This window comes from Magallana gigas, chromosome 10 (assembly GCF_963853765.1).
Source record: "Magallana gigas chromosome 10, xbMagGiga1.1, whole genome shotgun sequence".
In the NCBI taxonomy this organism is placed as follows: domain Eukaryota; kingdom Metazoa; phylum Mollusca; class Bivalvia; order Ostreida; family Ostreidae; genus Magallana; species Magallana gigas.
The window spans coordinates 24,854,852-24,868,989 of record NC_088862.1 but is presented as its reverse complement, the minus strand read 5'-3'; the positions used below and the strand labels follow the sequence as shown (position 1 = coordinate 24,868,989).

Below are 14,138 nucleotides of genomic sequence, written 5' to 3'. Positions count from 1 at the left end.
TTTGATCCGCCTAAGCGTGTCCACCACCTTGCTCTCATTTACGCTATTTCGAGCTTCTTTATCGAAAATGAAAGTAGGTTTTTGATTAATTTCACAAAAATAATGTATCAGATAATATTCAATTATTCCTTAAGGACATCATCACGCATGTGTTGAAATACCAAAGGTGTAACCAAGTACTACGGTGCAGGCTTTTGTAGTTTATTAACAAAATGTCTTAATTTATAAGTATAGATTTACATTGTACAGTGCATGTACAATGTTCCTCTCATAGCTAGATTGGGCATGCGTATAATAGATACTACATGCGACCAATGTAGCACGGACACCGTACGCTACAATCAGCCGGTGTAGTGCTTTCGTCTTAAACTAAGGAGGCTGGATGGTTAACAAATTAACCAAAAAAACAACGATCATAAACCTAATATCGCCTATCTGTGAATGTACAAATTCTGGAAAACTGATTCTTAGGGAATCCGAAAGTTAAATAGTTTGATTTTCTTCCTATTAAATAATTGACCTTGTGTTTTAATGTAAAATTGGCGTTTGTCAGTTAACATTTTTAATTTACGACAATTATCAGCTGGTAAAATGTAAAATCGCGCTTTTGACAGCTTTATTCTCAAAATGTAAACTATGCTTCAAACCGAGTAACAAGTATAACTTGCTCTTGTAATTGAGACGACTGTGAATTTTTGAGTTGAAATTTATCAAAAGGGCACCAGAAGAGGAAATCTATAAGCATTCTGAATTATTTAAGTTTTAAAATTATTTTTTTACACCAATATGTAAACCGCAATATGTCAAATAAACAGGGATTTGATATTGAAAAAAAAATCAACTTTAATATAATCCTTTGATCAACCTAAAGGGCTAATGTTTCTTTGAGAAAAAGGGCAGAAATATAAAACAATACGAAAATATGATGAAATTTAGCACTTTACCAACATATTTACAACGTGTCTTGTTGTACAATTTGAATAATTTTGCAACGATCCTGATCATGTCGATAACTGGGATGGTAAATAAATTATTTTAAATCTTAATTAAAACAATTCAGACTGTAATAAGACTAAATGCAAGAAATTTTATCAAAATATCTAAGGTAAAAATAAATAAATTTGAGCTAATTCGTACTACATTGTATCTACCTCGGGAAAAAGGATATGTCCGTGTAGCATACATCATTGGATTTGTTCTGCGTTTTTTTTTCATGCAGTCGAAGGGGCATTACTATATCTTGATTAATTGTGTTTTGTTCCAAATGAACATTTTCCTTCGTGATTATGAATAATGTAATTAAAAAAAACAATAGCATTTTAAAACTTTTTAATATTGTGGTTTCATCAATATTCGTTGAATACCAATTTTCATGTATTTCGTTGTTAAGTTAATCCATGAAATAAAATGTTCATTAAAGCGCAAGTTATACTAACAGTTTGTACTGATAAGGTGATTGGCCACGAATTTTCCTAGCCTTGAAAATGTGATTTTCACTTCATCCACGAAAATTGATACCCTTGAATATTAATGAAACCACAGTATGTATATTTCATTTTACACACAATATATATTAACTAGTAATAATCGGCAAAATTACTGTTAATCGCAACTTCCGGTTTTGAGTTATTCCCCTTTTTCTAAAATTTTAGGGGCGTTAGTTTCCAGACAAAGGCTCCGAAATGGTCCGTAGCAAATAATTTATAGTTAAAAATCTTTATTATTGACACTTTGAATATTGTCCTCTGATTTTTTTATTTTAGTTTCTTCCAATTATTCCACTCGAATTAATCAATCGAAATCTATGTTTTTAAAATAGCGAAATTTTTCTCATGTTTTAGCTTCGTACCTTTTTAGTTTGAAATATTTCTTAAATACATATAGAACAAAAGTTGTGCATAATGTTAAGGGCTTTCATTTGACACCAATAAAAAAGGGCTGGTCCCTTAAATTAAGGGCCAGTAGCCCTCAAAAGATTTTGCTTAATAACTCAAAAACGGTTAGCATTTCGATATTGCTGTCGCTGGAAAAGTTGTTTGTTGGGATCTCATAAAGGTCGTTACAATGTTATTTTGTAAGTGATTTGCGTAGTGTGAGTGTAAAAAGCTTTACATGTTAACATGTACCTGCTTTCATTTGGCAAGTTAACGAAAGTCTTTGCGCGTAAAACTGGCAAAAAGTTACCACAGAAAGTATGATGGTTTATACAGGAGGCTTCAATTCATGAGAAAAAAAATTAGAACACATGCTTTTTTTTTTATAGAAGTTAAAGTCATTGTTGTTTAGTTCTTATAGTGCACAATCCTTAAAGACGAGAATCGAAAAACAACACATTCTTTTTCTTTTCTAGTAAAACACAAAATACTTATTGAAAAAAAATTCTGTGCATTACATTTTAGATATCATACTGCATGCATTTAAAATCCACCTTGAATCAGAGATGTGTATTATTACGTAAGCTATCCCTCGCCCACGGCCGAGAAAATCGGTCACCATGGTCGCGGCTGGACTACCTAGCGGTCAGCGGTTATCTAATACACGAGAGTTGCGTCTCTCATATATGAGTTAATCTAGCTGCGAACTGAAGAATTATTTCAGTTTTGATTACACATAAAGGTTTATTCTTCAATTGGATTAAACGATAGGGTGTCAATTAAGAAATCGTTCAGTTAATTAATAAAAGCAATGCCATTCTAAATCTAATGCAATATCAGACATATATATCAATTGTGGGTTTTAAGTAAAAAAAGAATTTCTATTTGATAGAATTTAGTCATTAAATTGCAACCTTTTCAAATCTTCCTAGGTTCTGAGCTGTGCGTGTGTATGCGTTAAACCTTTATGTAATCTATCCTTCGCCCGCGGCCGAGGAAATCATCCACGGCTGCACTACCTAGCGGTAAACGGTTATCTAATACACAAGATTCGCACCCGGACCCGATAAATTTATTTTACTCGTACAGTTGATTTAGCATTGACTTATACGACAGCGTACAAGGTAATTGAAAAAATCAAATCAAATTTTGCGGTAGGTGCTGACACAATAAGAGAATGCCCTGAATTAAGGCATTCGGTGATTATTTTAAAGAATATTCACATGAGTTTTGAAACAAGTTTTGTTTAGATTCTATCGGTCACATATTAATAACTTCTGTATTGTTTCTACATGGTCGTTAGTTTCATTGTGAAAACGAACTTATTTCTGTGTTGCCCTCCCACCGTCCCGCTGCCAAGTGCTCTCTTTTTTTTTAAATTCCAGATCTGTCGAAAATCATTTGATAGTGACTTCTTATGTGTAACATTTTCTCCTGAGCGTGTTTCTCTTTCCCACCCGTTTTTTTATTCGGACAGTCTTTGTAAATTTCAACTTTCTTTATTGTGTAAATTCAATCGCTACGTGCTACCGAAAATCTTGTGTCACTTTGAACAGCGCAAACAGCTCAGAACATATATAGCCCAAGCTTATCATCAATTGTTATGTAATTCATCAACAGTTCGAAGGGTGCTTTCTTCAAAGTGGTCAATTTTCAAACAACAAGACTTTCATTTTCACATTAAAGGTGCGGGATCGTAATCTGAGAACGTGGCTATAATAAATTAACATGTCGAACACGCTAAACTTCTATTATATATAGTTATGAACAGAATAATATATATTATAATTAAAAGTTTTAAGTCAAATGTAATGTTTTCTTGGGATAAGATGTTATGAAATACGACTACATTATGCTATGCAGGTGGTCGCCATAGAAATCATCGCCCCCCCCCCCTAAAATTTTCAAAGTATGCATGACTGTAGATGATTTTGATAAATTTTACATAGAAAAGTTAGATTTTGTGTTTCACTTTATTTATAATTATGCCTGACTCAATATTACACCTCATCGATACATTAGCTGTGCTATGCTGACTGTAATTCTGCTGCTCTATAAACATCTATAAACATCTAATCCTAATGCATGTTGACAGGTTCTGATAACAAACCAATTAAACTGTGTTTAAAACAAGCAGTGTTGGTCATTTCATTATGGTGGCTGCAACAAATTCCCCAGGGCCCTGAACTTGGGGCTTCGACCAAGAAACGACTGGAAATCCCAGCAGTTTTGTTTCAAGTGTAGACTGCGCTGTCATTTCCATATTGCGACGCAAGCAGACATTTCTGAATAACTGTATATTTTTTGAATTTTTTTCTAGGTAAATAGACTATTTTAATATAAGAATATTGAAGATTTGATGCATCAGATATTTCTAACAGCTAATAGGGGGTCGGATACCGTAACGACATTACAATGTTGTAACTTTGATAACCTAGTTAATTTTGGGAGTTCATAAATGCCCAACATTTTTTGTTTTTAATCCAATACAGGTATTAAGTATAAGTAACAATATGTGTCAAATTGTTATATATATGTAAAAGGCTTTTGTGTAAAGTGTACATAACTGAAAAATACCACTATTTTGAGCCTGGTTTTACCTTCAAAATACATGAAAACCCAGGAGCTTCCGGGGGCTTCGCCCCCTGGGCCCCCACCAGGGCTTTGCCCGGGACCCACGGGGGGCCTCAAGGCGGTCCCCAGACCCCCTGCCTCAATAATTTTATCACCGCCCCCCCCCCCGCCCTAACTACAAATCCTGAATCCGCCCCTGACAATGATTACCCAATCTATTAAAATACAAGATAAATAGAGAAGGCAAATATTGCTTGTGACATGTACGTAGTTTTTTTTTAATATATCTTTATGATAAAGCAGAGAAAAGCAAAAAAAAAAAAAAAAAAAAAAAAAAAAAAACCCACAAAAAACAAACATGGAACTTGCATCATGTACATGTTACCAAAAATCCGACCGAATATGCGCCTTTGTCACATTTAATTAAATTAACTGAAAATAAAAACCGTAACACCATTATTTTCCGCTTATTTTTATTGAAGTTTCTCCTTTTTTTTTTTAAATACATACGTAAACTTTCTCCGAGAGAATAACTGTTGATCCGATAAAGGAGAAAAAACTGACTTAAAATAGGGATTTTGAATATTATTGCATTGTAGGGAAAAGTAATATTCATTTCTGTAAATAATGTTAATATCAAATTTTACGTTACATAGCGGTGTCTGTATATGAGAAGAAAATTTTAGACGCTCACTTATGCATAAATTCTCCCGATGATCTTAGATAGCTGATTATCATTTTAAATGTTCAAGTCTACTCGTATTATCAAATAATATCAGCCCTGAATAAATTTTCATAGATGCCATCAATTTTGGCTATTTACCCAATTTTGACAGCACGAAACAAATTCAAACTTGCACAGAGTCTTCAAAAAATTAGAAAGATTTATTTACAGAAGTTACGTGTTTTTATGCACGTTTTTATTACATTTCCTTACATGAATCATGAGTACGTGTAACATATAACAATCCATGCTACCCTGAAAAATTTAACTCGCCATTAAACTTCTCATTGTTTAAACCCCTGTCACACTGGAGCTGCGTCCTCACAGCGATCCCGCTGCGTAATTGAATTATGTAAAACGCCATGGTAAACGAATTAGAGTCTTCTACAGCGCCGTAACAACTCAACGGCATCTTCGTTCGCCGCGGTGGGATATCCTAGCCTAGAACATTTTAGAACGCCATGCGACGGCGCGTACTTTGAACATGCACAAAGTACGCGCCGTGGCTCTGCGTTCCGATAAACACGCCGTAGAAGTGGAGAAAGGTCGCCATGACAGCGCCGTAAAGTCTCCAACAGCGCATGTGCACGCAGTCAGCGCGCAGAGCACGCTGTGGATGCGCGGTAAAAATTCCTAGCACGTCATGAGCGCTCGGCGGATACCCAGCTAGAGGGCAGTCAATCGCCAAGTAGAACTCTGTGGAAACGTAGTTGGGAGCTCTGTAAGAACGCCTTTCTGAATTTTTCTTGCGATCCTACGGCGATTCCATTAATCCATTAATAACGCCGTGAACACGCACTGGGAACGCAACTTTGTGTGACAGGGCCTTAAAGAGTTTTCAAAACAATAACACAAACTGTGTTCGACAAATAGTTTTCCTAAAACATTTTCTTCCTGTCTTTATACAGGCTTTCAATCACAGCATGTTTTTATAACAAAAGCAGAAGTGAAATTTTAGTCATTAGTCATTATAATCGTTTGACACCAAATCACATAAATTTTCATCTCGCAGCAACAACGGAAGACCTACTCGTGGCTTTGCCACGAGCTCTGCTCTAGTTTACGTGTATTATTCTCAGCCATAAAGAGGTTGTCTCTGGTGTCTACACATAAACCGTATGGTTTCATTAAATGACAATTGTCAATGAATCGGAGGAATTGTCCGTCTTTATCGATAATGTGGATACGGTTGTTGTTAAGATCTGCAATCAGGATATGAATTTGGCTGTCTGTAGTGATGCCATATGGATAGAACGATACCTTGGTAGTAGATGGGTTGCCATTGTAAGTAAACCGCAGTTTGCCAGCCTGATTGACCACCACTACTGCATGTGCCTCATAGTCTGATACACATATATCTAGGTTCCTGTTTTCGCTGATGTATTTAGTAAAACTACCTGATGAATAGAGAGGTTGTTCTTTGTCATCGTACTGGATACTTTGTTTCTCTGTGGAGCCAGAAAAACGCACAACTTTTGATGGTGTTTTTCTTTCATTACTAGCCATTACCACCAGGATATCACCAGAGAAGGTACTACAGACACCTCGAGGTCTCCATCCCTGTAGTGGTGTGATCACTGTCTGTATTTCTTTATTCTTCACTATGTTTACAGTTTTATTTTGTTCATCAATATATACTAGATTCCCACTTCTTGTCACTGCTAAGTCCGATGCATAGTGACCTAACTTGATTTTGATAGACTTCAGTAGCCCTCTCTGGAGATTGTACAGTTTCAAAATGTTGTCGGTACCATGAATCCAGATGTCCTCATCACTCAGACAGGACACATTTTTTGCATATTTAAAATCGGTGATTATCTCTGTGACGATCTGTGGAACATCAAGAAGGGACCTCTCTCGCACTGGAGAGTGCTCAGTGCGTAGTGTGTAGTTGTGTTCTTCTGTTTCAATAGATAATTCTGACAGAGAGCCAAACTGTTTATATACTTGGTGTTTGTCAATTTTATGAGGAGAAAAGCTTGGTAGAGTAACCGTCATTTTAGGTGGCAATTTTCTGAATTCACCATTTCTGGATTTGTAGGCAGAGACAAGGCCGACGTCATCGGAATTTAATATTTTTTTCAGATAGCATGTGTTTGATTTCATCTTCATGTTTATTTAAGGCAGCCAAGTATTTGGAGTCCATTTCATCAAGATCAGATTTTAGTTTCTTGGTAATTACGTCTATTTCCCGATGCATTTCTTCTCCATGTTTGCTGATATCCGAGGCAATCCTCTGTGAAGATGTTTTAAGGATAGCTTTCTGAACCGGGATACTTGATGCAATCTCTTGATATTTCGGAAAAATTAACTTATCTAATTCTTGTATATCTTTCTGCAATACTGACCTCTGTTTTTCCAGATATCTCACTATGTAGACAAATGTATGCCCTTGATGTTGTGTGGAAGAAGCGCACTGCGCGCAGATTGGAATGTCGCATTGTTCCGAGTTTAGTTCACATATTTTTGAAGAATGATTTGGTCATTTAGTTGTAGATCTCCGCTTTTCAAAGGGTACAATTGTGTGTTCTTTGGCAAACCCGGAGAGATGTTCCCCCACACATGCTTTACACAGATGTATATGGCAAATGTCGCAGTACATAGGGGGAACAGGTGTCTCGCAGAGATCACACCGTAACACATCCTGGGCGCTACGACGAGGGTCCATGGTCAAGTACTGTAACGGGTGTTTATTGAGAATTCTGCAAAAAACCCCAGAAATCATGAACTATCGAGTTATGAATTCAGAACATTTTATACCAAAAGCTGATATAACTTACAGCAAAAACCAGTAAAATGAAAGTAGGACGCAAATATGTTTAAGTTCTCGATTTTGACCTTTTTTATCGATCAATTTTTATCTTAACGTGTTATTTACTGATAAAACGGTCTATTTTGTGATGAATTAATACAACATTCTTACGTTTTATCTCTTCCACACAAATTCCGGATCCTGAATCACAAACATGGCTGCAATCTTTCTACTGTTACATGACTGACATATCTAACAAGTTTAGCTTTTTTTAAAAAGCTTACCGTCTTTAGAGCAAACTCTTAACAGCAATAAGATATCAAAGACAATTTAATTATTTTTTATATAAATGTCGCCTTCTTCTCCATGCAATAGTGTGCCGAACTTTTTTTAAAAACATGTCCCTTTTAAGCGTGCGTGCTTAAAATTGAAAATTATTTACAGCGTGTTATTTATTTGAAATAGACTGTAGTAAGTAAAATGAGATCTTAGGAAGGGTTGTATCACTGTAATAAAACCAAAGTTAATACAACTGCATTTAGTATCATTCATTTTTACTGATATTAGTTCCACCGTATCTAATATACAAACTTGTTTACTGATATTAGCCATACCGCATCAAATTTTATTGGTATTTGTATAATCAAAACAAAAAGAACAAATTATTTTAAGAGATGTTACAGAATATTGCTTTCAAATAGTTAACAGAAAAATGAAAGCCTGAATTTCACTAAGAGCCATTTTTCTTGTTCTTTCGTTTTCTCACTTTTTTAGATTTGAAATCTACGAAATTGTTAAGTCGTACGTAAAATCAATCATGAGAAAATTATCTCCCTTGTGCCGAACAGTATATCAACCAATGAAATAAATGTAAATTTTCACATCATGTATTTTCTACCAATCACAAAGGAGAGGAAGTGCACAGCCCGGAGACTGTAAATTATTTCAACTCTTTATACCGTCTTCCAAGAAAGACGGTAATGATAGTATCACGTGTTAAATTTAAAAGCCCAAGATAGGGGTGGATCATTAAGGTGTCCCACTTCCTCTTTTAAAATGGCCAACTTTACAAAGTTGGAAGATATGGCGTCGCACCCCTGATAATTTTTCCGATTTCTACACAAAAAAAAATAGTTATCTTTATACATGTAACTGTAAATTGTTCGCGTTTATTCAACGTCTTAAAAAACTGACACTCCTTTTTCTTGACGTAGCCCATTGTCTTTTATAAGGTTTTTTTAATTTATTCAGTTGTCTTTATAGACATATTTTGTTAGGTGATTTAATATTTTCTCCAATCAAGTGTGACAATACCCGCAAATGGCACCCCTCTCTTCATATCATACGCTCTCTCCGCGAATATATAGATCTGGTACAACACAGCTGAAGGATTGACACTTTTTTGAGAGTTACTGAAAAAGAACATTTCTCTATTATGTAAATTTACTTTTGATTTTATTTAAGCTTTCGTGTCTGTTTGTTGTTCATACCCTACATATTGAGGGGGCATGTTGTTTTTATTAATTCAGTGTCTTCATATACGTCTCTGTAATGAATTTCTTTACAGAGTTTTTGCTACAAATGATAATGTCGGACAATTACAGCGTTGCAACAACACACCGCTTATAACAAGAGAAACAACCACGCTTATTTTAATAGTTGTAATATGCTTCAGTGTAAGCTACATGTTTCAAAATATTAGAATGCATAATAAGGCATTAAATTTGTAAAAAGTTTCTTTATATATTGTAGATAAATAAATAATTATCATAATTGATTATTATATTGTAATTTGGTATTAATAAACATATTTGCAATTGTAAATAATAGTTGGAATATGTGGATCAGGTGAATAGCCCCCTCTTTTCTAATGGTTTTTAGATTATAATAGTTGATAATACTCCGTACGGCGTCCATATATAGCCCCAACTACTTCACTACTTAGCTTATGATATCACATGGTGATGCCTTATCTGTCCATATCCTGGTGTAAACACAGGAGAACTAACTTTTATTTGCCTGCATAAATTAAAAACCTCTATAGCTTAATGAAAAAAAATTCTATAAAATATTCATTAGTACGATATTATATGGATTTAATATAACAACAATAAATTGATATTCACTAGATAGGTATTTATTACTCCTTTCTGAAAAAATGCGTTTGTAATTCATATAGAAACAGAAGAGACTGAAATCTTCACGCTCTTCTTCCATATTTCAACAGTATATAAACGAAACGTTTGAAGATGAAAATATGCATTCATTTGAACTAAATAATATATATATATATATATATATAAATATATAAATATATATATATATATATATATATATATATATATATATATATATATATATATATATATATATATATATATATATATATATATATATATATATTATAAAGATATTAATGAAAACATGAATATATAAAACATTTATAAAAATATTTGGTTTCATTATCATAAAGGTTTGATCGTACGAAATACAATCATTCAGTTTGATACAAAAATTATATAAGCAAAATACTATCAAGTCCGTGGATTATTATTACTACTCACATTTGAAGGTTGTTCCCTGCATTAAAAAAGTCTAAAAGGTTTTTTGCGAAAGTATTTTTAGTAATCTACACACATAGCTTAAGCATTTAAATTGACCTTAAGTTTCTGTCCTCAAAGTGCAACTTACAGAGATATTGTATTACTTCCGAATCGAGCATATAGGAAAAAAATGATTAAAAATAAAGGTAGAAAAAAAATTGAATGTTGACTTTTTTGTCCTAATACGACGTAGTTTTCATGCACAAAAATTCAACCAGCAATATAATTTTTTAAAAGTCTCACATTTTTACTCAAATAATTAAAGATTAAAAAATCTTATTAATGAAGAAAAAAAATTAAAACTATTAGTCATTTTTAAAATTTTGAATATCGCATAAAATAAACAAATGTTCTGCAAATTATTAAACACACTGTATGATAAATGATCCAAAATATGTTGAATGTGCAGACCTTTTAAAGTACAGGTGACCAAAAATATCTACCGAAAAGCAGAACAACCCTCTACATGTATAACCAATATACTCATTGACATGTTTTAAGCATTCATTGTACAAAAAATACAAAAACACAGGGGTTGTCACAATTCTTTATTGAAACTGTTTTATTGATGTAATGCGTGAAAATAAGATTTAAGGCATGCATGAATGTTATACAAAGTTATATAAAACATATTCAGTTCATTTACATTTTTCACATAGAGAGAAAATTGGACTTTTGAAGAAAGAGAAGAAATTATGACAATCTTTTTAAAATGTTGTTTCAATGAACTATTTATGGCAGTACTATAAAATTAACAGGTAAATCAGTTAAATTTAATCTTGAAAATAATTGATATGATATCAAGGCTTCATGAAATTTTTTTATCAAACTACATGTACTTAGGTTAGAGATAATTATACTCAGCTTATTTATTTTTATCTTACTTGAAAAAAATGTATGGCTAAGAGCATCAAACCACAACTTATGTAATAAAACAATTAATAACTTATTAAAAACTTTCATTTTTCAATATATTATTCTTTTTATACAATATGTTGACTAGTAATATATAAATCATAAATGGGTGGATAGTTTAGTCAATTAAACTGATGAAAAGAAGCACACGATAACACATTAGTTATTACAACAAGCCTGATCATACGGTTTAGTATACTAGTACGTTTACACTAGCATAACTATGTGCTGACATGTTTAAAACTTAAACATATTCATTGTCGTTTTTTGCGTTCAATATGTATATTCCTGGTCAATTAACATGCTTTTGGAAAATATGAACACTATGATTACTTGTAATATTGAATATTCTTTACTTTACATGTTTTGCTATCAGCCACAAAGAGATTGTCTTGTGTGTCTACACATAGACCGGAAGGATTCTCCAAATGGCAGTTGTCAATAAATCGGAGAAACTGGCCGTCTCTATCGACAATGTGGATATCGTGGTTGCCAAGATCTGCTATCAGGATATGACTTTGGCTGTCTGTAGTGATGCCATATGGATAGAATGGTTTCTTTGCAGAAGAGGGAAGACCAGTGTACGTAAATCGGAATTTGCCTGCCTGGTTGACTACCACTACTTCACGTGCTCCCCAATCAGACACACATATATCTAGATTCCTGTTTTCGCTGATGTATTTAGCAAAATTAAATGATGAATAGAGAGCTTGTCCATTGTCATTGTACTGTATACTTTGTTTTTCAGTGAAGTCAGAATAACGCACAACTTTTGATGGTGTTTGCCAATTATCATTGTTCATAGCAACCAGGATATCACCACGGGAGGTACTACAGACACCGCGAGGTATCCATCCCTGTAGTGTGATCACTGTCTCTATTTTTTTTTTCTTCACAATGTTCACAGTTCTATTTCTTTCATCAGTATATACGAGATCCCCGTTTCCTGTCACTGCTATGTCATCTGCACAGTGACCTGACTTGGGTTTGAAAGACTTCAGTAGCCCTCTCTGGAGGTTGTACAGTTTCAAAATGTTGCTGTTACCCCGAATCCAGATGTCCTCATCACTCAGACAGGACACATTTTCAGCATATTTATAATCGGTTTTTATCTCTGTGATGATCTGTGGCACATCAATAAGGGACCTCTTTGGTGTAGAGTGCACAGTACTCGAAGAATCCATTGTGTAGTTTTGTTCTTTTGTTTCGATAGATAATTCTGATAGAGAGCCAAAGTGTGCAGATATTTGTTGTTTGTCAATTTTCTGGGGAGAAAAGCTTGGTAAAGTTACCGTCAGTTTAGGTGGTAATCTTCTGAATTCCGCGTTTCTGGATTTGTAGGCAGAGACAAGGCCGACGTCATCGGAATTTAACATTTTTTTCAGATCTGCAATTGTCTGTGTGATATCCGATAGCATGTGTTTGATTTCATCTTCATGTTTATTTAAGGCAGCCAAGTATTTGGAGTCCATTTCATCAAGATCAGAGTTTAGTTTCTTGATAATTACATCTATTTGTCTGTGCATTTCTTCTCCATGTTTGCTGATATCCGAGGCAATCTTCTGTGAAGTTGTATTATGGGTACTTTTCTGAACCGGAATACTTAATGCAATCTCTTGATATTTGGGGTAAATAAACTTCTCTAATTCTAGTAAATCTTTCTGTAAAACTGACCTCTGTTTTTCCAGAATTTTCACTATGTAGACAAATGTATGACCTTGATGTTGTGTGGAAGAAGTGCACTGCACGCATATTGGAATGTCGCATTGTTCACAGTAAAGTTCACATATTTTTAAAGAATGATTTGGGCATTTAGTTGAAGATCCCCGCTTTTCAAATGGTACAATTTTGTGTTCTTTGTCAAACTCGGAGAGATGTTCCCCCACACATGCTTTACACAGATGTATCAGGCAAATGTCGCAGTACATAGGGGCAACCGGTGTCTCACAGAGATCACACCGTAACACATCCTGGGCGGTACGTCGAGGGTCCATGGTCAAGTACCGTAACGGATATTTATTGATTCTGCAAAACAGAAATCAAATTATCAAAATAAGATTTCAAAACTTTTTACACAAAATAACTGATATAACTTCAGCAAAATCCAGTAAACTGAAAGTAGGACACAAATAGTGTTAAAGTTTTTGATTCTGACCTTTTTTGTAGATTAGTTGTTTTACTCGACGACTGATAAAACTGTTAATTTTTATGATACTAAATATATTTACAAATTTCTTACGTTTCATCTCTTTCCCATCAGTTCCTTCATCACAAACATGGCATTAAACCTCTGGTGTAACATGGCGACTGTCGAATTTATTCCAGGTCTATCGATACTATCACGTGTTCAATTTAATGCCAAGGCTAGTGGTGGATCTATGGGAGCGCTCTATTTTTCTTTTTTCCAACTATATCACACCTCTTATAATTTATGTATCTCCGATTTTTACACAAAATTAATAGTTATTTGACTCTGAATTGATCAACTTTTTTCAACGTCCCATGGCAAGTATTTAACACCCCTTTTCCTCTTCATTTAACCTAAGAATGTGCCTGATTATTCATTTTACTTCAGACAGTTTCTGTTGGGATTTTTTTTATACATATTTTGTCAGATCATATATTATTAATATTTTGCCATAATCAGGAGTGTTGAAACACCGCAATTTACACATTTCCTTCATTGTTATCAGGGC

General features: G+C 34.0%; 1 protein-coding gene across 2 annotated transcripts in view; it reads right to left on the bottom strand.

Annotated features, from left to right (window-relative positions):
* LOC105331234 (tripartite motif-containing protein 2-like) overlaps positions 1-13,778 on the bottom strand; it is a 36,524-nt gene extending 22,746 nt beyond the window's left edge. Inside the window, exons 1-2 of one of the 2 annotated variants that reach the window (XM_066073477.1) lie at positions 13,682-13,772; positions 11,095-13,467 (exon numbers count right to left, since the gene is read on the bottom strand). In XM_066073477.1, coding sequence (XP_065929549.1) covers positions 11,772-13,436 — 1,665 coding nt within the window. In that variant the 5' untranslated portion in view covers positions 13,437-13,467; positions 13,682-13,772 and the 3' untranslated portion in view covers positions 11,095-11,771. Of the gene's footprint in view, positions 1-11,094; positions 13,468-13,681 lie in introns of those variants that run through there. The other variant, XM_066073476.1, reaches the window with a different exon arrangement.
* Between the last annotated feature and the right edge of the window lie 360 nt (positions 13,779-14,138).